The sequence below is a fragment of the Poeciliopsis prolifica genome, unplaced genomic scaffold (assembly GCF_027474105.1).
Source record: "Poeciliopsis prolifica strain line A6 unplaced genomic scaffold, Auburn_PproV2 SCAFFOLD038, whole genome shotgun sequence".
Lineage (NCBI taxonomy): Eukaryota > Metazoa > Chordata > Actinopteri > Cyprinodontiformes > Poeciliidae > Poeciliopsis > Poeciliopsis prolifica.
Genome location: NW_026562413.1, coordinates 2,352,089 through 2,376,797, shown reverse-complemented (window position 1 = coordinate 2,376,797; position 24,709 = coordinate 2,352,089). Strand labels below are relative to the sequence as shown.

General features: G+C 37.3%; 1 protein-coding gene across 11 annotated transcripts in view; it reads right to left on the bottom strand.

Moving 5' to 3' along the window:
• The window catches only part of ptk2aa (protein tyrosine kinase 2aa), a 65,891-nt gene that overhangs the window by 27,169 nt on the left and 14,013 nt on the right, over positions 1–24,709 (bottom strand). For 6 of the 11 annotated variants that reach the window (XM_055054006.1, XM_055054007.1, XM_055054009.1 and 3 more), the window contains exons 1-11: positions 14,708–15,604; positions 13,399–13,643; positions 11,899–12,068; positions 10,330–10,417; positions 9,336–9,415; positions 8,915–8,977; positions 6,756–6,810; positions 2,205–2,345; positions 1,895–1,972; positions 1,567–1,674; positions 470–587 (exon numbers count right to left, since the gene is read on the bottom strand). In XM_055054006.1, the coding sequence (XP_054909981.1) occupies positions 470–587; positions 1,567–1,674; positions 1,895–1,972; positions 2,205–2,345; positions 6,756–6,810; positions 8,915–8,977; positions 9,336–9,415; positions 10,330–10,417; positions 11,899–12,068; positions 13,399–13,643; positions 14,708–14,831 (1,270 nt within the window). In that variant the 5' untranslated portion in view covers positions 14,832–15,604. Of the gene's footprint in view, positions 1–469; positions 588–1,566; positions 1,675–1,894; positions 1,973–2,204; positions 2,346–6,755; positions 6,811–8,914; positions 8,978–9,335; positions 9,416–10,329; positions 10,418–11,894; positions 12,069–13,398; positions 13,644–14,707; positions 15,605–18,937; positions 18,965–24,709 lie in introns of those variants that run through there. The other 5 variants (XM_055054014.1, XM_055054013.1, XM_055054008.1 and 2 more) reach the window with 3 other exon arrangements.

Genomic DNA, 24,709 nt, shown 5'->3' with positions numbered 1-24,709 from the left:
CTTTGGCATTTAAATGTAAAAAATTAAATGAATCGTCACCACAATATAACTGACGTTAGCATCAGGAAAGGAGTTATTTACATTTTATGTAAAAATTTTACTGTTATAATACATATTAACAAAAATAGGACATTTATATTACTAAAATATTTAAAGTTAATGATTGGTGATAGATAGGATGAGATTTAAATCTCATATTAGATTTTCTTTGTATATATTCTGATCAATAAAAACTCCAAAATAAGTTTTAAATTCATATTTGTGAATGACAAAAAATGTAGAGCAGCTTGAAAAGTAACCAAAAACTTTAATACAGAAAAATCAATACATTTCCTTTGATTTCTACATGAAAAGTACTTCTTTAAATTTTTTTTTTTAAAGAACTACCCACAGCAGGTCTGAAAGGTGTGTATCCAGTGCTGATTTCCTCCTTGTATATTAATATTTCTAGGTGATCATTTGCACCCACCTTTCTGTACTCTGACAATGAACGAGTGCGTTTCCATGGAGGCAAGCCGACAGTAGCCATCAATCAAATCAGCCAAGTTTTCCGCCGTGGTGAGCGACGCTGTTGTAACTGTGAGAGGCTGTACGAGTAAACACACACACACAGAGAGAGATGATCTCACACAAAGATACATACACGCGCACGATCAATTAACAGACAGAAGGTTTAATCCATGTGGTTTCCAGCTGCCTCTGACACCAGAGAAAACTATTCTCTGACAAACAGCACCAACGATGTGTTTGTAAATCCAGCGCTTCCAACACCAATAAACCAATACTGACTCAAGTTGATCAAAGCATTGCTTAGACGATAGACATGCTTTTCCTGTTTCCAGTGAACTTAAAACCTTGAGACATCAGAATTATAGCGTCAACTACGAGAAGGAAAAGACAAGTGATGTACGACTCCAGCCACATGTGTGAAAATCCTCAGTAATACAATATTTTTTCTTATTGTAGAACAAAACCTCCAGTTTGGATATTTTAATCCAGCAAGGACAACAATCTGTGGCTAAGTTTATTTTTTTAATTACTGAGGAAAATTCACAGTCCCCCCTTGGGTCAATAGGACGGAATTTTAAAACTGGGAATTTAAGTTCTGTAGACATTCTACTGAAATTCTATGGAATTTCTTGTGAGACCAAAACAACTGACTGCAATGTAGATTCCCTCAACAGATTCCCTCGTTCACTTTACAACTAGAGAAATTAGAGATTATTATAGGTACTAACAAATGTGCCAGAGGATTTGTTTCCAACTAAATAAAATGAATTTCTATAAACGTTTCAGAGTGAGATTGTGCATCTGCAATAAAAATACATTTATTTTAACGCTTCTTAAAATTCTTATAATAAATGTCGCAGTCAGTGTACATTAAAATATTCATTTTTTAAACAGTTTGTTGTAAAAACATAAAGAGCAGTCGTTAATTAAATCTTTGTGGATTTCAAACGACAAATTCTCTGTCAGGATTGGTGGAGGGCAATATTTACACCCTGAGTAGACGACCCGAGTTACGTCCAGAAGGTCACAATGTGTCAGACAGACAGTTAGCAGTACCTCAGCAGCTCCAGCTACATTCAGCTGTAGCATGCCTTTCCTGTCTTTCTCCTCCATAGCTGAGTACTGGATGGACTGGACTTGGTTAAAGTTTGCTAAATGTGTTGGCTGGAGACAGAGAAGCACAAGAAAAAATAAAATGGTTCAGTAATAAGTTACAAAGACTGCAATTGATCGATTTTGCTGAAATCCACAATGCCCAAAGCATCACAGTATCTTTTTCATATGTCGTGACATTACAACCGCAAACTTAAGTGACAGAACAAAATAAGAGAGTGTATAATTATAAAATAGAGTCTTTATTAGTAAGTGTGCATCTGATAATTACCGTTGATCCCTTATCAGTGAGGTAACTGATGCCTTCTTCTGGCCCGATGGCTAACTCTACCTGAATCACCCAGCTGGACTGTAAGAGACGAGAGGGAAAAAAGACTAAATGCAGGACCGGATGCCACCAACAGGGGTCAATCTAGTGCTTCTGCAACACACAGAGGGTCAATCTATTCAAGGAATAACTTGAGTTATTCCTCAAGTTGTAACTTGAGTTATTACTAATATTACTATTCTCAGGAATAACTTTCTTCCTCAGAAGGAAGTTATTCCTCTTGCTTCTGAGGAATGACGTGGGAGACACCTACCCCCAGAGCACATTTAAAGAACTCTTTGTCGTAGCGGTCAATCGGTGCGAGTATCTCCAGGAACTTGAGGATGCACTGCTCGTCGTTGAGATTGGCCACCTGCTTGAATGTTTGCTGGATTAGCTTCCGGAGGGTTTTAGCCTGGAGAGAAGCAGGAACAGTGAGTAAAGATTTATTTATGTTTTTTAAACTCTTATTTAGTTGGTGGGTCAAAAAATAGATGAATTAAAAAATAAAAAAAAACAGTGCCTGACAGGATGATGCAGAGGCGGCTGTATTTTTATCTCCCTGCATGAATGTACAGCGACAGACATTGATTGACTAATAGTCCACTCTGTTTCCAATTAAACTGACCTCTGCACTTCATTCTCAGCCCGGATCAATAGCTAAACAAAGGCACTCTGACAATATTAGTTACAAAACTAAATATCAATGACTTGGCCTATTCAGGGACTCTTTAAATGACTTCACACATAATCAACTAATCTTTCTAGAGTAGATTGTAGAGCTGACCTAAAAAGGTTTTTTTTTAAAGTGTGCTCTACATCACTGAAGAGCAGACAGATGGCGGTAAATCTATCTAGGAACAATAATACATAATTTACAAAACCTTATCTACTGATGAGAGAAAAAATAAAGATGATCAAAACACTTACATGTAGTCATACTTCTCAGGCATCCAAATGTAACTCAATAAGTTTGTGGCTTGCATGTAAAATTTGAACTTATGCATTTGAAAAACAAAAACTGAACAGAAATGTGCAACAATTTTTTTATTTTTATTTGTATAAATTTTGGTAAAAACTGTGAACTATTCTCGCCTCATAATCACGAGCTAATATGGGTTCACCAATGCACTAAAACGTGCTGGTTTATGGTTGTAGCATCACAAAATTGCAGACAAGTCCATCGAAACCTTTTCAAGGCACTGCAGTGAAAATGTATTATTCAATTGTAAATACTGTACAGTTTTGAGCATTACAGGGCGCTGCCGCCAGCTGTCCAGTTGCTAAGCTCAAGGGAATCAACAAATCAGCATAATACACACTCATATACACACGTTTCTCAATAATATCCCAGCGTTCACACATCAACAATGACAGATGTGAAACTACACTCAGGATTGCATATTGTAAGTGCTGTTCATGCTCCAGAAAGGATTTCTGTTTTAATCCCTAGAATTCCACCACAAACACACAAAAATGTCCACCCTTCCTGAGAGGAAGCACTGCAGCTGGCTATCAGCCTCCACATCACCATGATAACCGTGGCTAAACCAGCAAGCTCTCCAACCATCACTCAGCGTTACCAACATTAAAATCCATCGTGGCTGATGTGCATTTAGTACGGTTCCTACAATGTTTTCTATTTCCAAATGCCACACTTTTCTAGTTCTCAGTTTTTATAATATTTTTTTAAGATTTATGTGAAGAAAACATTTAGCAAGCTGGGGTTTAGTTTCTAATTGTAATAAAAACTGTACTTATTTTTCCACTTCATTCAAAGACAGATGAAATGCCTTATTTTTCAGAAATTTTGAGTTTTATCTTTTATCATGAAAAAGGAATAAAGTCAAAACTCAAATATTTTTGAGTTACACGTTTCATTTCTTTTTCTCATATAATGATCCACATACGGAAAATGAAGAAGTCAAATTCCAGAATTGAACTTGTCGGTGATCCTGAACTTTAAGGTTTCATAGAAACTTTTATATAATATTATAGCTGCAGTAATAAAGGGTGTGCTAAAACTTTTTTTTTACATTTTCACATTTTTATGTTTTTATAAGGAAACAGGCTTTTAAATACAAATATTCAATCATACAGAAAATATGCACAAACGTACATATTTGTGCATATTCTCCAGATTTACTGTGATCAATTAGGTAATTCAATAGTTTTCAAAATATTCTAGAAACATCTGTCATTTATTTATAAATATTTTCAGCAAAAACAAACAGCTGCTGTTAAGATGTGAAGCTACAGAAATGTTCCCTTTTGAAAAAGGGAACATAGTCTCTCTTTCCTTGTAAAAAACTGATTCAGAAAGTTGCAGTGGGTTGTCAGCATATTCTAAACCCTCACCACCTGACTTTATCAAACTGCCCATCTCTGAGTTTACTTAAAAGCGTAACACAATAAGGCCGGTGTTTTATTACTAAGGCTCTATGACAATAAATGAACAATCTAATGAAGCCACTTTAACACCATGAGACGATATTTCAATATGCTATTCATCCGACGAAAGCGACAAGCTTGTCAAATCAAGCCGCGGCTGCTTCAAACTTTGATCTCGAGAGGCCATTTTCACTAAACCTGCTGTCAATACCAATGAACAGACTCTGCTCTTTATAACAGCTAACATAAGTTACTGTTTACTACCGCAGCCATCTGCTCCGGGCTGAATGTGTGTGTTTGTGCGTGTGGGAGCAGAGTCTATTGAGGGAGAATAATCTCATTAAATGACCACGGTTCCCTTTCGGCAGAGTGAACGACAGAAACGTAAAAGACAGCTGCGCTCCCTCCCTGTTCTGACCCCCACACATATTCACACATGTGAACATGTGTGAATTTTAAAAAGCAGCACAAATGTCACTTTAGTCTAAGTCTACCAGAATCAGTTCATCTGCCTTACACTGATAATATGATCAAAAGTATTAGAAGCAACGATTCACATGTCATTCGGTTTAGTTGATTATAATGGATGCACACAAGATTTATTCATACATGCTGAATAAATGCCATGTTTATCAATTTACAATTTGCTAAATTGACACAACTTTATGATTGAAAGAAACAGGCTTAAATTTTAGTGAACAAGAAGACAAAGAAGGTAAAGAATGAAGGCAGATGATGAGAGGAGAGTCAGCCTGCTGGACTGGCAGAAGAGGGAGAGAACAGGGGAGAAGCTGCGCACAACACCTCCCCCTTCCTCCTCATTGTTGGAATGAATGAGTGGGTTTAACCATGACCCAAAGGTCACACACACACAACGTGCGCACATACACGAGCGTGTACCATCACAGACTCCGTCTCCCTCTGCAGAGCATCTGTCTGCCCGCCTGCTGACATCAGGACCTTTTCGGGTCACTGAGACTTTAATACCGAGAGACACGCAGACGCACAAAGATCTCCCCATAAACACGTGCCGTAAATTTATCACTGACACCTTTCAACATGCAAACACACACACACACGCACGCACGCACACACACGCACACACACAAATGCAAGTCTTCTATTCCATGGTAACATCAGTTCACGCTTCTGAGTAATATACCATTTTGAAATATATTTCAATGAAAACTCTTTAATTGGTTACTAAATTTATTACTAAGTGAACATGACCACTGCTTTCTTCAAAAGTGAAGAAACAAAAACACCTTTGTCCCCTGTCCAAATTTCCAAGCATTTAACACTTGGAAGAAGTGTTAAATGTGATTTTTGTGATTTTTAAAAAAAAATATTTTTTTTTCCTTACAGGAGCAGCCAAGATTTGACAACACATCAAATACCACAAGTTACGATCTGGACACTTTCTTTATTTTAGAGGGATCCTAGAAGCAGCGTCATGAGGTAGAAACTGACCTACTCTAATTGAACAGATGGAGAATTGTAACACCAGATGCTGGGAGTCAAGAGTGAAATAATTAAGGTGCTTTTTAACTGCAGGAACTACCAGAGTAGTTTTGTTGGGGTCATTAATAAGTCGCCTCTGTTTCCACTGATTATAATGGGCTAAAGGCAGATTATCCAGGTAGACATTTAGTCCAGAAAACAGCCCTGGAAGTGAAGGAGCATTGCTGGAGCTACCTTCAAGGAGAAGCTTTGTGCCGGCCGAGATGCAAAACACTTTTTATTGTTTCAGTTTGATCATCATTATCTTTCAGCTATCCAAGTTCAAACCTTCACTGTTACATTTTAAATTAGTCATTCCTGCTCCTGAGTTAAAATAATATATTAGGGCTTTAGAATGTTTTTATCTGTGTATATCAGGAGCTGGTAACATCTGTTAATCTGGCTTGTTTGCTGTAGGTTTGAGGGGAGTTTTATTCTTTTTCAGGTCGCTGGGAAAAAAATATTAAAACACCAAGTTGCAATACTGGTTCAAGCTCCACGCATCACAATGAACCTTGAGTCATCACATTGTTGCTAACCAGACATTGGGATAAATGTACAATATTTTTGATAGTTTTATTGTTTTCACTATTCTTTCATTCTGTTATGCCAAGATAGATGCTTTATTGTTCTGATTTGACTGTTTTCTGCCTCTTTCGCTGCAGGCAAGAAGGTGTTTGGATATTGTGTTTGTGTTTGCACATATTCTTGTTTATGACTAAAAAAATAACAGATTAAAAAGACAAACTATTTTAGTGGCTCAAGTGGTGGAAATACACACAAAAAACAGCTGAGATGCAATGCAAGAGATCAAGCTTAAAGATTTGGTCTGTTTCTTTCACAAACATTGTGAAGCAATACAAGAACCCCCATCTGCTTAAGCAGGTGTAAGCATATGAGCCCCACCTCTTCTTATATGGACAAACCATCTCACCTTGACAGAGTCTAGCAGATCTTTAGGAAAAAATCGCCGCAGACCGACATCTTTCCTGAAGAGAGAAGCAGAGATCAGAGCGCTGTAATCACACGAGGAATGTTAAATGGCTCACATTTCTCTCTTTATCTGATCTCAGCTGACTAAATTTCCTCTGCTGTGACACTTTTAGAGAGAGAGATACGGTAAGACAGGAAGGGTTCATTCATCCTAGCCTGAAAATGGATATAAAGTCCTGAAATTTGCAGGGAAAGTGAGTGATGCAGGCCAGAATGGAGAAAGGGGAATCTTAGTGACCAAGAAAGATGTGCAGTGTTATAGCAGGAAGCTAACTAATGACTCATATTCCTCAGAGGAAAATGTGAGTACTCCAGAAGGAGGAAAGAAAGGAGCAAAGAGGGAGCAAGGAAAAGCCAAGGGAGGTTACATCATCTTTTCTCTGACAAAGGTCACTTCCGCAATCAATATTACACAACAGCATCATTACAGTACTGTGCTAAAAATGTGTGGAAAATATACGGCCAAAAAACCAGAGACAAACGTGAAAGACCTGTTTTTCACCGTAGAGCTGGGCGCATTAGCGGATTGTTTCTATCAAACTTTAAACTCCATCTTAAGGTTTCTAGCATCATAAAAAGTATGAGCAAATATCCCATTACTGGGTTAAACCTGTTCTTGTCTCAGTGTCACAGAAGACAAGCAAAGCAGGTTTAATGGAGTTTCTGCTTATTAGCCACCTGAGCTAGTTCAGTATTAGTGAGGACTTTGAAAATAAAGATAGATCAATTATTTGTAGTTGGTTTGGACCATTTTCACTGGATATTTTTAAACTAATGAATCATTCAGATATAAACAGCTGCACTGATCAGACATTCATAGCCAATTTCTGTTTCTTCACAAACAAGCGTAAAAATACTTGTTTCAGGACAAGAAAATCTAGAAAGCTGAGTGTTGATTAGTTATTTATATTAATAACAGAATTGATGTCTGTAAAGTCTGACAGATGGAAATTTGTACTTCAGTATCGACATGGTGATTGACAACAAGCTATGATCTGAAAACTTGGTATGTACAGTTCATTATCAAATGTAGGACAATATAGCTCAGGTCTTCTCTTGTTACTTAAAAGTGATGGCTTTCAGAAACTATTTATTTGCTGGGAGAAAGTATTTCTATGAACAACTATCATTTTTTTAACCACAGACTATTTATGCTGCTGTAGTCAGATCCAAGGACCCAAATCCAAGGACTCCACTTTAAATATTAGAAGGAAGTCTGGCTTTAGAAAGTGTTAGGTATGGTTTAAAATCACTATATGTCTAATGAGACAATTAAGGAGGATACCATTTTATGTAATCAACATAGAAAACCTTTTTTCAAATTAATTTAAATGTGTGGATAAAGACCGACTGAAGCAAGCAGCATCACAAAAAACCAAATAGAAAAGGAAGATTTCTGTCTTCAACTATTAAACAAGGACCTAACAGTCCCTATTGGCCAACTGTCAGCCCTTCCTCTCTTCTGTCTTGCTTGTTTAAAATATGTATGACACTACATATTTTTCAAATCAACAGAGAGACAGACAGCAAGGGACACAGAGACGAAACAAAAGAGGAGCAGCTTGGGAGAAAAAAACAGGCAGAAGGACGGCGAGAACACAAAGTGACAACGTGAGCTGGTGAAGAAACAGCGGACATTCTTCTCTGTTAATTGGAAAGCTCGTTAGGCAGAGGTTCAAAGGGAAACTTTTCAATGCAAGTGAGGAGCTCATTAGAATCAAAACCCGTCAGAGCCGGGCCTAATTTAGACCTCACTTTGTTAATTCTTCATTCACAGTCACCGACCAAAGAGCCCAAAGTGGGACAACAGGAGAACCAAACATGAAGGCAAACATTTTCTGACAGCGTTCAGGAAGTTTTCTCTTCACCGTCTGACTGCAGCTGATTTAAAGATTTAACACTTCCACATTTATGTGCCATTTTTTTAAACTAATAATGACCTTCAGTTCAAACAACTGTTGCTACTTAATTCCCAAATATGTTTTCTATGCAGAAACATGCTTATTTGGACATACTTGAAGGTGCTGGGGGAAGCAAAGAAACACATTTCTGGGTTCTACTTCTGTTATTTTGGCACAGAGACAAAGGAGAAACACTTACTCTAGTAGTTCATAGTTGGACTTCTTGTCCAGAGCATTTCCTCTCATCTCTTTGAAGAACCTCCTGGAAGCGAAACAAGTGGGACACCAGAATAAGAACAGTCAGATAATTGACAGCATTAGTTGGCAATAAAAAAAAACTATTTTACTTTAAATGAACATCTTAAACTATATTCAGTCTGAAGAGAAGACAAACACAAAACTTCACTGATGTCCTATTTGAAAAAGAAACGTCTGCTGCTCTGAATAATGAATTACACACACTGACTAATGCTGGCATGAGTTATTAGTGCAGCTCAGAGGCAGACCGACTGACATGGAAACGATTCCAGCAAACCAAATTGAAACTTAGTGAAGAATACTGCTGCTTTTTGTCATCAGGAATCGCTTTATAATTATTAGGGCTTTTTTTTTTTTTTTACCTGATTTCCAGACAGCCCAGCTTGAGCGCTACATCTTGTTCCACCTGATCTCCAAACTGTGTCATGTAGTCATTTTTCACCTGAAAGAAACATAAATATCCAGCGCTTTTTATCTTGGAATCGAGTTTCTCCCACAAGTTTTACTGACCCAAATTATCTGAAACCAAACAGACATTCTTCCAGCATCGCCATATGCCGCAGTGCTGGTGGCCAACAACCAAAACCTACATCGCCTTGCAAAAATTTTTTACAAACCTTGAACTTTTTTCACATTTTGTCACATTGCAAATGTAAAGCTGAGTGAAATGGATTTGGATTTTATGAAAATAGATCATTCTAACTAAAGAATCTACTTTGATTTCATATCATTATATATCTGGCTGAATATTTAGGGTGGTTGTCCTGATGGAAAATGAACACTTTTGCAGCTTTCAACAGACTTTCTTCCAGCTTGCTCTGCATTAAACTCCACCCACCTTCCCTGTCCCTGTTGAAGAATGGCATGATGGTCCCATTGAAAAGTTTTCAAATGAGGACTGTGCGTTTCTGGTTATCTGAAGTGTTAGTTTATTTTGCTGCACTAAGCGTTTTGCGTGCTGATAAGCTCCTCATGTTTGCTGAGTCCAAGTGGCAAAATGCAAACAGGTCTTCTTACACATTTCTTTTCCCATAAAAGCCATTTTTGTATCCAAACTAATAGCTGTCTTGTCAACAATCTCCCACCTGAGGTGTGGATTTCTGCAGTTCCTCCAGAGTTACAAACTTTCTTTTGGTTGCATCTCTGATTAATGCTGTCACTATCTGTCCTCTGGACAGAAAACAGCAGATTTTTATTTCTAAAAACATGTGGAAATTCTGCATTATCTGCCCATAGGTTCATAATTATGCATTACTTTGCATTGATTTCATAAAATCCTGAGGTTTGTGGCTGTTATGTGACAAAATGTGAAAAAGTTCAATGCACAATATCTATCTTGATGTTGTTGTTGGTTACCTGATGGTAGAAGTAGTTGAGTGTAGGTTTGTCTTCTGTAAACTGCTGGACGAAGCCTTTAGGGAGGTAGCGGATCCTTAGCTCATACCTACAGGACAAGAAGGCAAAACCTAAAACTTAAGCACTTTTTACAGAAGAAAAGATGGAATGATTGGCACAAATTATTCTATTTAATTATGCAAATGTAAGATTGCCAATAATAAATAATGTGCCAACACCCAGATGCTTGTTAGTTGGGAATAAGTAAAGGAAACTGCCACAAGTTTAAGAAAGAAATAATTATTCCTTAAATACAAATCAGAAAAGGCAGAAAAAGGACCAAAAAGGACTAAGGACAAATCGCATTAAAAAACATCACCACTCTGGGAAAGAATACAAATGAGGATTGTAAACCAGCTTCATTGACAGAGATGCAAACAAAGAGAATGTTGTTGACTTAGCGAGACAAAGCAGGCATCTGGTTCTTGCTCTGTCTTTATGTTCACAAAGAAAAGGTCTCCTCCTCACAGCAGCACTAGCACTAAGACTGCCACAATAAAGTGAAAATATACTACAGCCTTAACATGCAGGGTAAATAGCCCCACACACAAGGTTGAAAAACACTCAGGTCACACCAATACTTCCAATGCTGTTTGAAAATAAATCAGCCACTTTGGAGTGCTGCGTGACAGACTGCTGACGGTAAATTAGTGGGGTGACTTTGAATGCCCATAAAAGTCATGCCAATCTAAAGCAGAAATCCAATTGGAAAGGTCCAGGTTTTCTAAAAATGTGCTTTTTAAGATACAAACAAAACCATCCATCCTCTTTGAAAAGAATATTGAGCTATCCAGTCAGCTCACTGTGTGTGTGTGTATATATATATATATTTAGTTCTCACTAAAACCAGGAAGATAGAGCACATAACACCAGTTTTAAAGTCCCTCCACTGGCTCCTTGTAGCTCAAAGAATAGTTTTTAAAATACTGTTGTTAGTTTACAAATCACTGAACGGTTTAGCACCACAATACATCAAGATCTGCTGTTGTTGTATCAACCTTCCCGACCTCTCAGGTCTTCTGGTTCTGGTCTGCTTTGCATCCCCAGAACCAGAACCAAGAGAGGACAAGCAGCTTTCAGCATCTATGGACCAAACATTTGGAACAAACTTTCATAAAACTGTAAAACAGCAGGAACCCTGACTTCCTTTAAATCTCAACTAAAAACACACCTGTTTAGAATTGTATTTTAAATGTAATATGTAACAATGTATTGTACAAGAAAAATTGCAATGAATGTGGACAGAACCTGGACAACTCACTTGAGTTGCCAAAAAGATGGAAAGAGAAACTGTTCTCCCTGCTCAAGGCTAAAACAAACAAAAAAAAAACTTTTTGTATTCAGTTATACTGCAAAAGTTGCTTTGTAAGCCTTTTGGGTTTTCTGTCATTTCCATACTTGTCTTGCTGGACACAGGTGATCCACACACCACATCATTACTGTTCAGTAAACTAGTCTCGTGTCACCCAAACAGAAGAGATGAGGCTGAATTTAATCACATAGTCCACTGTCCTGCCTGTCCTGTCCTACCTCCACTCCTCATTGGGCCGTGCCTGTTCGTATTTCTCCCTGATGTGGGACACGCCCATATCCGGGTGAAGCCAGTGCACTTGGTCTCTGGACTGACTGTTGCTGAGTCGGAGGCCAAAACATGACGTCCAACGGACCTTGTTGATGTCCAGAATCTTCTGGATGATCCCCTGCATTCATGAAGAAACAGAGACAATAAGTTAGAAGGTAGGAATGTCAACTAGGGCTAAACTAATCTGTTTATCCATTTTTCTTCAGTCTACCTGCACATCTGTACAGAATCAAACATTTATGTCTGCTCCACCAAACACTTCCTAGGGTGGTTATGTTCACATCTTACATTTTGTTTCGGGTCAAGAAGTGCGTGTGTGTTTGTGTACATTTTTGACTCCAAGCGATTTAACATTATGCCCCCACCCAAACAACTTGGCAGACATCATACGTCCATAATAATGCTCAGAGAACCATGTGTGTTGCCATGAAAAGGGCTGAGGGCTCTGACCTAGATACCAAAGAAGATGGGGATTAAAGAAGAAGAGTGGGGCGGATATTTGCAGTAATAATATCCTGCATGACCACTAACAATTCACACTGAGTTAGGTACTTTCTGTCATGGTTCAAATGAAAGGCGTGTTTCAATACAGCTTAAATAAACACAAAAATTGTCCCCTGAAGATGCATGCAAGAAGAAAAGCTGCTTGTGTTGAGTTTTTGTAATCAGAGCTGACAGCTTGGTGTAAAAACATCTGAAAATTTTCACTTTTAACTCTGCTTCAGAGTATTAACTTTTAATGTTATGTTTTAAACCCTTCTTTCAAAAAACAAAATACCCCAAGGTTCAGTTTATGGATCACTTCTTTTTAGTTTGTATATGACTGATGTGTTATACTGGATTACTTGTGCAGGTTTGTAGCTGGTAACAATATTGCTTTTGTCTTAAAACAACTGTTGTGATATTTGAATTCATGCCTCAAGCTCAATGTCAAAAAAAAATTACTTTTACTCAAAGGTTTCTCTCTTTGAATGACAGTAACTGTTAGTAACATCTAACAAGTCTTAGAAGTAAAATATCATGGGAGTCATTTTATGTCATTCTTGTCAACAGTTTGCCTGCTGCAAATGTTTTCATGTATACAGTTAATTTTGTTTTTGGTCAATTACTGTAACTTCTAGGTCAAACCCAGCACCGACAACAAGAAAGCCACTGTGGATTTTATGTAATAGGACGATTAACGTCTTGGAAAGGAAACCTGTTACATCACACCACCTACATGTAATGAATGTAAGCTGAATTTCAAAACTTCCGTGCAAGTTACAAACCTCAAACGTACTTTTCGGGCTTACTTCTAAGACTATTGTGTTGTGCTTGGTTCATGTTAGAGCTACTGGTTCAGTAACTTATGGAATATACACTGAGAAGCTGTAACATGTCTTAACTTAAAGCATTTCTAGAACAAAAAGCCTTCTCTGCAGGAGTTAACAGGTGAATGCGTTTCTTACCCTGACATCAGTTGCATCTCCGTATCTGATGTTGGAAGACCAGAAGCTGTGTTCAATGTTGGTCTCAAAGTAATGGAAGACTTTCAGAACCCTGTCCACGGATCCAGCCATGGTGCGGTCCGATCCTCCTGCGCTCAGCCGAGACTTGGCGCCTGCTAGGAAGGCATTGTTCAGGTTGGGGTCCATATAGGCTGTTGCCATGGTTTTCCCTGCTGAGACTGCCGCTGCTAGGTGTCTGTCATATTCTGCAGGGTTCAGAGAGAAAAAGGTGAGGTAAGTTAAAGGAAGAAATAAAAGGAAAGTTTTAAAATTTTGCATGTTTTATAATTTTCAAAAGTTGAACTCATAAAATTAATAACTTCTTAATTGACGTGAATGTTTCATCGGGGGTCATCTGAGTACGTGAGCAGACAGCAAATTTGGATATTGGTGTTATTGTTTGGCGCTTTACTTAAAGAGTCATTATGGTCCACTAAATACAGTTTATAACTTCTTTAGAAATGTTTTCTAAAAACCCTACCAGAACAAAAATAAATCTGTTTAAATTCAACCTCAGGTGTAAAACACAATAACTCTAATACAAATACTGAATGGTAGTCGTAAATAAGTTGTTGGTTGAACAATAAAATCTACTGTCAACTCCAGATTTTTCCAGCGCTAACGTTGCACATCGAGTCCTCCTCGCTTCACTTTTCCTACTCTGGCCTTCCTGTCATTTGTGACGCAAATGCTGTACAGCAAGTATCCATTCTTCAATAGAGTTGTTTTCTGGAAATATTAAAAAAAAACAATGAACAATAAGATACCAGAGAGAAATAAAACGACGCAATCGCAGCCAGGGCCAAGTATCCTACTGTAGCTATAAACCAGAGCAGACAATGCACCACAGGCTGCCATGTTATCCTGAATAAGAAGTGCTGACATTGACACACTTCCTGTATACTTCATCTGGAAACATAAACGTGTTGCTCTGTCGTCAATATCAGAAAGCAGAGCTTCAGATCTGCCTCAAGTTTCATTGTTCTGCTTCCCTTACTTCCTTCCTGTGCTTGTCCTCCATTAGAAGAAAATGGATACGTTTTGGAAGGTAATTGCACCTGGGAGGATCGGTGAGAGAGTGCACACGCACACACACACACGCGCACACACACCAGCAGACATATACAAACACACAGTCTGCTGCAAGAACTGGTAGCTTTCCCGGTATACCAACTCCAGTTCCCATGGAGTCAGGTGTCACGCAGTGAGTGGTCTCATGCTCCTTGTTGCATGTTCCTGAGAGTGTGCTTTGAGAAGATTTCATTCATACCTCGGTCCCAGCACAAGGGGAAAGGACTGCAGCCGCTCATCGCCATAGAAACGCATGTCTGCCCCTTCCTGTGCCTGTCTGCTCCGAGGACGGAGAGGCAGCTCGGCGCTTCACAGCCTCGCATCGCTACGCACCGAAGTCAAATAAACAAGCACAGCAGGATCCTGAGACGCCTTTCAGAAGGCTCTTACATAATCGGAACGCTAATTTACACAAAAATACATCCTTCAAGGGGCAAAGCAGCTCTTGCACAACAGTTTGCAAAATGTTACTTCCAACGGAGTAAAATTGACAGAAGGCCCATTTTTAAAGTGTTGAAAACAGCATAAAAATACTCCAGAGTGGCCAATCCGGGAGGCGTTTCAGCTCAACAAAACTTGTCCTCTTGATATGTTTCTTTCATCCAAAGTCACACAGAACAACACGGTTCCCTGGAGACCCTCAAAACTTCAATGCCCTTCCTTTTCTGTCCGCTCCATAGTTACTCCTTAGTGTCTTTTTTCTGTTAGATTCCAGACTCAAACAACGCTTTGTGCTTGACCTCCCTCGTCTTGGTCACTGTGAAAGTTTCAAGCAACTGTTGCTCAGGGGAGAGAATAAAGCCGCCAGGTTGCGGGGTAAAATTCTCCTTTATCGAGAACACAAAGGCAAATCCAGCTCATACAAAACGCTGCTGATCCAGAGGAGCTTCAGTCTTCTGGTGCTCAAAGAGAAGGAGCAGCAATTACTGCGCTTTCAGAGAAACAAACGCAGAGTTATCGTCTCTTGTTGGAAACAGAAAGTGAGAGGACAGATTGAGCCGCCTAAACAAAGGAAGCAGAGACAGAAATGGGGAGGAATACAGCGATTATTTCCAAGTGAATGAGAGGAAAACGAGGACAGAGCAACACAACTGAAAGAAAGTTGAGGGAGAAATGGGAGCACTCCATCCAGAGGGGAATGATGGTGGAGGAGGAGGAGCTAAAAACTATTAATATGCTAATTCGCTCCTCTCCATTTGACACAAGAACACTCCCACCTTTGCTCATGAAGCTTATCTCTAATCTTACGCTTATAAAAGCGACTCAAGGAATGTAAAATACAGATTTTCCATGAAGAAAAGTTTACTTTATTTAGCAAAGGACAGAAGTGAACATATTTGAGTTCAGGTTGCTTAGAAATGCAAACCCATCTCAATTCAAATGAAAACTTAAGATTTTCTTCAGACATCTTGATTTAAATTCACTTTAAAAGAAATATGAAACAAAAAGTTGATAACTGAAATGAAATATAAGTTTATCAACTTAAATTAGTAATGCTTTTTTCTAGCATATGACCTAATCTGCTCAACTTCAAACCTTTCCTACAGCATATGATATGCTTTATAACAAGAGTTTTAGTCAATAATTAAAAATCAAACTTTAACTGTTTTATGATGGAAGAGCTGCGAGCGGATAGCAAATAATTTTCGCTATTTTAATTGCCTAAATAAAATGGCAATTAAATTTTGAGGAGCTGTTTTGCAGAAACGTCTGAATGTCCCGGGAAAAATTCCTTCCAACAATTATTGCTTCAATGCCTTCATGGGTAAAGATGGTCTGATTAGATTACACTTCCTGACTGGTTATGGCTTTCCTTAGGACTGACCTGAAACTTTAGATTTTGGCCAATTAAAATATTTTTTGTTATTTAAAAGCATTTACTGTCATCTAAAAGCTATAGCACATAAAAGTCATTTTACAAATTTATCCATAGAGGATTTTTTATCCAACAACAAATTTTTTTTCCTATTTAAGCATTCCAGCATCTCCCTATTTTTTAAACGCAAAGGAAAAGAGCATTGATACTATTGGTTGATGTATTTATATTATTTATATTCTTACTTCTTATGCATTAAATCAATAGGGAAAAATGTTTAATTTTAGCATTTGAAAACAAGTCAAGAAAAACAGATCATTGCTCATCTATGGATAATTGATGGCACCTCTAATTATGGGGTTTGTAGTTTTGTTACCACATAATAACTTAAAAGCTTACAATTAAGACGCATAAACGCAAGATTTTACAGAAACACAGTCGATTTCTTGCCACTTCTTTCCAAACCACCAACAAATGATTAACATAAAAAAAGTATAAGACATGGTCATGTCAAAAAATCTGAAAGACCATAGCTAAATATTTCAATTAATATACTTACTTGGTTTCCATCACCGTCATATCGAAACCTAACAAACTCCATTCTGTTCTTTTTTCCCAATTTATTTTATTCTCATTTTTCTCTTTTATTTATACCAGGGTTACATCATAAATCACAGAATTTATGACACAATGAACAAAATGTTGGGACAAAGTATTAAAAAAATGAAAAGAGTAATTTTCTTACAATTAGCATCCTTAAACATGCAATTAAGCCCAGATAAAGAACTGGATCAGCTTCCATCGATCGCTAAGCAATCATTGACAAACCTGTAAAATCCTAAATCAGGATTGTCTCCAGACAGCCAAGCTGAGCAGCCATAAAACTCTGCCTTTTCATGCGCGTGTGCACAAGCAGCTCTCCTATAATTTGTGGTCCATCTTGGGCTTTAGTCCATTGTTATGAAAATCTTCTGGGGAGCTGGGGGTTTGTGTGTTCTGGTGGGGGCTATTAAAAGCCTTTTGTCAGAGGGGCCGGATGTTGCCATGAATGGGAAGATCTCCACTGGGACTGAGCCAAAACTATTTTTTTTTTAATTATTATTTTTTTTCTCTTAGCATGAGTGAGAACATTATCAATCTGGTACATAATTTAAACAGATCACCTAAGATCTGTACATTTGTCTGCAATTATTACTTCCCAGTGAAAAAAAAATTATATTCCTTACAAAGTCTTTCAAGTTAAAGACAAGCACTTCCTAAAATAAGAAAAATAGTAAAATGTTCTGCTTAGATTTTATACTTTGAACATATTTAATAAAGGTATTTAACATAAAAGAATATTGTAGTTGTATTCTTTGATTCAGAAGCTTGACAGTTTGGAAACCACCGGTTTAGAATGATTGTTTTAACGTTATCAGGTGTTTTTAGTATAATTATAATTATGCTTATAAACTTGGAGTTATACTATTATTTACAATTATTTATTATATGTAACTGCATTTCTGTAATAAAAATTACTTGATAATCTTTAGCAAATTGCCTAAAATGTGCAGAGCATCAATAACCAGCATATTGATCAGTATATTGCTTGTTTATTTTCAAGCCTTGTTTTTAACTTTACAGCATTCATAAAATGCATATGCTTTTTGGTATTTTCCCAAATACTGGCCTGAGCCATGGCTGTTCTTCTATGTTTGTTATGTTCTAACTTCATTACCTAACTGATAAACTTATTGTTGATATCATAAGGATGTTCTATAAATATAAGTGTAAGGGAGTAATGATGTAATATAAATGCATTTTTAACTAATTGCATGAACTGATAGTTTAAGGGAAAGCATCTGCTGGATAACCGAAGTGATCGCAACTACAATAACAAACTTTGATCAGGGCTACATGTTGCCCTCCCAGCTCCCTGCAAGCTGCAAAACTTCATATGTGTCAAGTACACCGACAGAAAAACAGGAACGGATGGTTCCGTGTTACCAAAATAAATAATCTTACAGTGTGGGTTGTGAACCCCTGATGTACGAGAAGGTGGTGCATGAAACCAAAATGAAGAGCACTGTACGCGGAAGAAAACACTGAACGCAGAAATGACTCTGTGGGGATGCCTTTCTTCACCAGATAGACGAAAACAGGTCAGAGAACACGGAGAACATGAGTGCTAAATGCAGAACAATCCTGAAAGAAAACAGCTACAACGGAGTGGTGTAAATGAAAGTATGTTCATGTGCTATAATGTCCCAGTCAACAGACTTAAATCCATTTGAGAACATCTATGTTTACAAAATCTTTACCTTGTACTCTTCAACATACTTACAAATGTTTCCAATACATTTTCTTCCCATCATCTGGAGTCCAAGCTGCCATGTTTATGTTTATTCTTAAAGATTATTTTCATTTTCTTTACACTTTATTCACATGGACTATTAGCAGGTAGCAGAAATAGAGTACTAATTTAAATGTGGCAAATCAAGCGCAAGTTCTAGCAAGAAACAAGTAAATCTGTTTCCACAACACTTGAGCCAGTTGATGTCATTTTTTATGTTATGTATGAATGAATGAAGCAGCTGAATGATCTCAGATTGTGTCTGAGGGTCAGTTGCTCACCTGTGTAGTAGGCGATCCTGGAAATATCTGAAAGAAAAACAGAAAAATATCCTGTCAGCTGGTTTTGTTTGCCCCAAACAAACAAATAAACGGCAGGTGTCCCCAACCCTGTTCAATTGTATGACCTTCCAAAACAAATATCCTGGCTTGCTCAGCAATTTACGTCACCATAACTGAATTGAAAATCAACCCATGGTCTTCTTGTCACACACATTTCACTTGGTTATTGATTGACCTTTCAAATCCATATCCAATTGGTTCTTTATTCACCTCCGACTCCCATGTTGAGGCCTCAATATTTAAAAGTAATCAAAGGTTAAAGTGGGAAACTCTGGAGAATAGCCCCATTGTTTTGTGTTAAAGGTCCAGCAGCTGTGAGATGAGGATGTGGTTTAACCTCTAGCCTTTTGTTTGGACGTTTAAACTCCACAGGAAAATGGGATATACTTCTGTTGCTTGACACAAGTAGAAGTTAATGCTTTGCGTAGCTTTAATTCCAGTTTACCACCCTACATCTATATGAAGATGGATTAGATGGATTAAATAATCAGGTTTCTCGCCAGCAAGACTTGAAGTCTTAGAGGGAAACCATAAGCTGCTGTAAGAGCTTAAATTTCCAACAAAGATTTAAACATTTCCTTGCATCTTCTTGGAAGAATAATTTGAAAACTTAATCTTTGGCCTCAGTCAAGTAGACACATATAAATATATGTTAGTGTCTTGCAAAAAATGTCATACCTCTTCATCTTACTAGTCTCAGGTAACAACCACAATCTTGAGTGTTTTTTAAATGAAAGAACACAAAATAGCACAAAGATGGAAACATAATACTTTAAATTTTTCCACATGCTTTGTAGCTCCATCGTTCAAAGCCTGAACGACTGCTGGTCTTTTGGAGAATGCCTCTACTAGCTTTGAACATCTTGAAACAAAAATGGTTGCATACTCGTTTAAATGTCAAACTGCATACTCTTTTACGTAAACACCAGTACTTTACTTAAGCCAACAAAACTAAAACTGTAGTTTTGTTGGAAGGTGAACCTCATCCTCAGTTAAATAATGCTCTCTTTCAAACCTTTGAGGTCAGCCTTCTCAGATTTTTATTTGTCAAAGGTTTTATGAGGCATTCATCTTAATCCGACCTTCCACTTCACCATCACACACTTTATGTAAATGCATAAAATCCCACTAAATTACATAGAAGTTTGCAGCTGTAAAATGACAAAAATGGGAAATGAATACTTTTCCAAGTCACTGTAAATACTTCGAGTGACTACTACAGTGAGCTTTGATGTCAGAGCAGCTCTGCAGCTCAGACAGGAAGTTCAGGAGAAGCTTTATGGGAACTTGACACCTACTTATGGGACTGACTGGGCGGTGTCAGAGCGAGGGTTATAAAGGATAAGCGTCTGAGTGCTTTAGAAACAAATACTGCATATGGAAGTCCAAATACAGAGGGCCTAAAGGACAGGCATGGCTGACAACTGAGACAACGTAATGGAGGAAAGAAAACTTTCAAGAAACAGAAAAAGATAAATATGTAACTCATAGCGGATGCATTAGTAATAGTTTTAACGACTCCTTGTACTTTGCATACTTGTATTGTAGTTTCCTTTATTTGTATTTGCCATTTGGTATTGATTGTATTCGACAAAATCTGCATGGTTAACTCATAATATTATTGCTTCGTATAACTTTTATTTGCTCTTAGCAAGACAAATTTCTCATTGTCTGGAAACAACAGATGATAAATATCCATTTGGCTCATTCTGGCACATTTACAGAAGATGTAACATCTTCTGTAAATGTGCCAGACATCTCTGTGCCAGACATTTAAACATTTACAGAAGATGTGTCATCTTCTGTAAATGTGCCAGACATTTACACATTTACAGAAGATGTTAATTGATGTGAATTGAACTTCTCAAACTAATATTTCGAATTTAATTATTGTTAAATGGCACTAATAATGCAGCAATATAAAGTTATTAACTGCAGTAATGAAATTTATTTAGGTTGTTCAAGATTTCCCTCAGAAATCTTGTTCAGCCCGATGGTTTGGGCACTCAGGCAGTCATTCATTCAGTGGTGTTTTTGAGTTAAAACTGTTTACAATTGACAGAATATTTGAAAATATCACTTGATAACTATGTGTTATTGTAAGATTGGACAATTAATATCTGAAAATCAACTATAAAGTCTTAAGAAATGCAAACATTTTTTAAAAACTTAAATAAATGAACTGCTTAACCTGAGGGGGTGCACGTAAAGCCTGGTGGCCCGCCAGGCTTATAATACACTTGGGGAAACCTGATTTACATTCCATAATATATGTTAAAAATGGTTACATATCATCATTTGAAAAGAAAATGTATGAAATATTATGTCAGTGAATCTACAACTTTAGTCAAAACACAATAAAAAATCTTTGACAAGTTTTACTAATAAGGCCAAATATCACATGGGCAGGTTTCTATATTGCATGCATATTTTGACTTGATTAGAAGATGCAACAGAGTTCCTATATGTTTTTATGCCCAAATTCCACAGCTTGAGAATCACATTTTCCATGTTAAGGGTACTTTTCAGTCATACTAAATAAAATGAAATGTTTAACCTCCAATACATGAGAGTAAATTGGAGTAGTGAACTGATTAGGGGAAGAATCTGTCTTTGAAAGTTTTTTTAATGGCAATTTAATGGAACTGAAATCAGTGTGTAGAATTTGCTGTCTGGCCTTTAGAATGTCTGAGGGTTTTTGCATCTGTTTGTCTTTCCCTGTCTCTCTGTTAACAAGGCAGAGTAGTCGAAATGCTGCGTAGTCTAAGTTTTGCAGCCACATTGGCGATGCTGGGTTGAAAGCAGCAGCGACAACAGTCTTTTCATGGTTGAGAACTAAGACTGAAAATTGGATGAAGAGCTTCATACAATCAAAACAAAAAGAAGTAGCAATGCAGGAGCTTTCAACTCAAATAAAATACAAAAGAATACAAAGGGTACAAAAAGATATTTTACTCTAATTTCACTGCACAAGCAAAATACAGTGAGGAGTCATGAATTTAATTAAAAACAGTCGATGCACAAAGAAACACACATATAGAAAACAAGCTTGTCTGCAGACTGACAGGCAGCCCAGTGGACACCTGCTCCTCCAACTGAGTGAAGCTGAACACAGGAAAAGGATTCAAAGCCCAGTCTGTGGATTGCCTCATGTGTCACTCAACATAATCCAAACTCAACTCTCACTCTTCGAGGAAAAGTCTCTGGTTTTTGGATTAGGTTATCCTTTATGATGACATAATTCTTCAAAACTATTTGAATTCATGTAAATATTGCTGAAGGTCATTTTATTTAGCAATTATAAAACAACTAAAATCTGTGGCCTGTTGGTAAATGTAATGTACCCTTTCTTTGAACTGATACACTGAAACAATGATGCGCTCCAAGAAATATTTCCTGTTTCTAAATCTGTCACCTTCATCAAAAATTTGAGATGAACCAATCGATCACCCAGAGGTCGGGATTAGGCAATTGTTACTTGATCAGAAGGTCAAATGATGAAAAGTCAAACTTTTAATTTAATCATTTCAGGAGTATATGCATCAATCAATAGCATGTACAAGTGTTCTGAGTTTAATTAGACTCGGGAAATATGCTTTGATGAAAAAAGGAGATAACTGTAATTCTGTCAAAACATTTTCTCCTTTCTATCTTATAATTTTTAAAAACTAAGGAAGGAAGACAGAAAGGACATGGAGATCAACTGAAACAAGATTTAGAGAGAATGAGTTGAAGAAAATACACCAAGTCTTCGATTTTATTTTTCTTTCTATAATTTTCTGGCATATTGGCACATTATTCTACACTATTCCAATATTTCAATTACCCAAAATGACACAACTTAATTCGGTGGCACTTAGTGGACAATTGTAACCAAAGATAGAGGAGGGTTGTGTGTAATTTAGATTGAAACGTGGTTCCCCATTAGAAAGTGCTAACCTTGAATTTGAATTTAATATTTTCTCTCCTTACTAATACAATGAGTAGAGAAATGTCTGGCTCTTCTTGGCCTGATTTCGAGGGAATGAAATACAGTAAATTCTTTTAATCAAAGCCACAAATTCTTCATAGCTCTAAAGATTTTCCAAATGTCTCCCATGTCTGAGCGCAGACACACTGCAGAGCACATTTGCAAGCAAGCGCCAACTTTTTGAGGGTGAGCTAAGAATCTTGAAGAAGAGCAGGGCAATAATCTGTGTGGGAAAACAAAGAATGCCATTATAAAGTGGAAAACCTGCCTCCTGGTAAAGACAGTATGTGTGTATAGTTGGAATCTATAATTTGCGATTCCATATCTAAACTTTAACCCTAATGTTTCCAAATTGAGCATTCTCCATGATAAAAAAACTTTGAAAGCTAAAAAATATAAGATGGAAGCATCTTACTGGAAAATTAACATATACCAGTAAACAGAAATTTGGGCACCATTTTCATCATAGTTTGTACGTTTGCTCCAACATGCTGGTCCTTCAAATCACTTACTTCTTTATTACTCATTTAATATGATCATGTGTCATTTTTTACTCGCTTGAAAGTAAAAGGTCCAGAGCAGACCGAGGTAAAACTCCCGTCCCACTCAGACAGATATAAGTACCCAGATGTACACAAACACTGTCTCTTCAAGCTGAGGATAATTGCACGTTACCCCTGTTTTTTGTTTTTTTTTGTTGTTTTTTTTGCTAACTGTAATTATACAGTACAATTACCAGAGGCTGCAAAGCAAGCATCTAAACTCCTGGTCTTACATTTGAATTTAGACCAGTTTGTAAAAGATCAGAAAGTTAGAAAAGGTTAGAGAATTAAATTATTGCACATTGAATCAAAGAAAATATTCAAACAGACATTTATGGGTTTTGTTTTTGCATGTTTCACAGACTGAATTAGTTGACAGTTTATGCTGAAAGGTTAATGTTGAAGCTTACCTGACATGTGTTCACACATGCCAGTTTGTATGGGTGTTAGTCGAGCGTACAGTCTAGCAATGCAACAACACAATGCTCGGGGCAGCAAACACACCTGCCAATCACATTTCACCATTTTGAAATTGACCTTTATCATGATTTGCACAAGTTGCTGCTCTCAGTTAAGAGCAAGCTATGAAACATTGATATGACGAGGCTGCGTTTCTTCTGTTTACCTATTTATGCAATGAGTTTGACGGAAGCCGGGCTCTGATAAATATCAAATAATTATCCAACACCTGGCCCTTGCTAAAATAAATGCATTTGCCTACATACAGGCTGCAGATGACGCACACCCTGCAGATAAATCCTACATGTACTCACAACATAATAAGGTCATGGAGACGCATGAGTGCGCTCGCACTTTTATCTGCCCAAAGCAGACAGACATTCACTCAAGTGTGCATCGTTCAGGTGCTGTGATAAACCCCACCAGCTCACTGAAGATCCCTGCATGTTAATGCATCACACTCAGAGCAGATACATCATGTTTAATTCAACATTGGAGATTATGGACGAATGAGCTGATGCTAGTTTAATCCTTCAAGTCTATTTTAAATGATACCAGGGATATTTGTGGGATATGTGTTGGTTAAAATCTTTGAAAAGGGATCAGTTAAAGTGCACTTCTTAATTGAATTACAGATTTACAGTTGTTTACGAGAATAAAACATGTTTATGTGGAAGGAATGCAAATGTGATATTAATTATTGAATCTTGCTTTCATCGTACATGAGAGGAAACTCTTTTG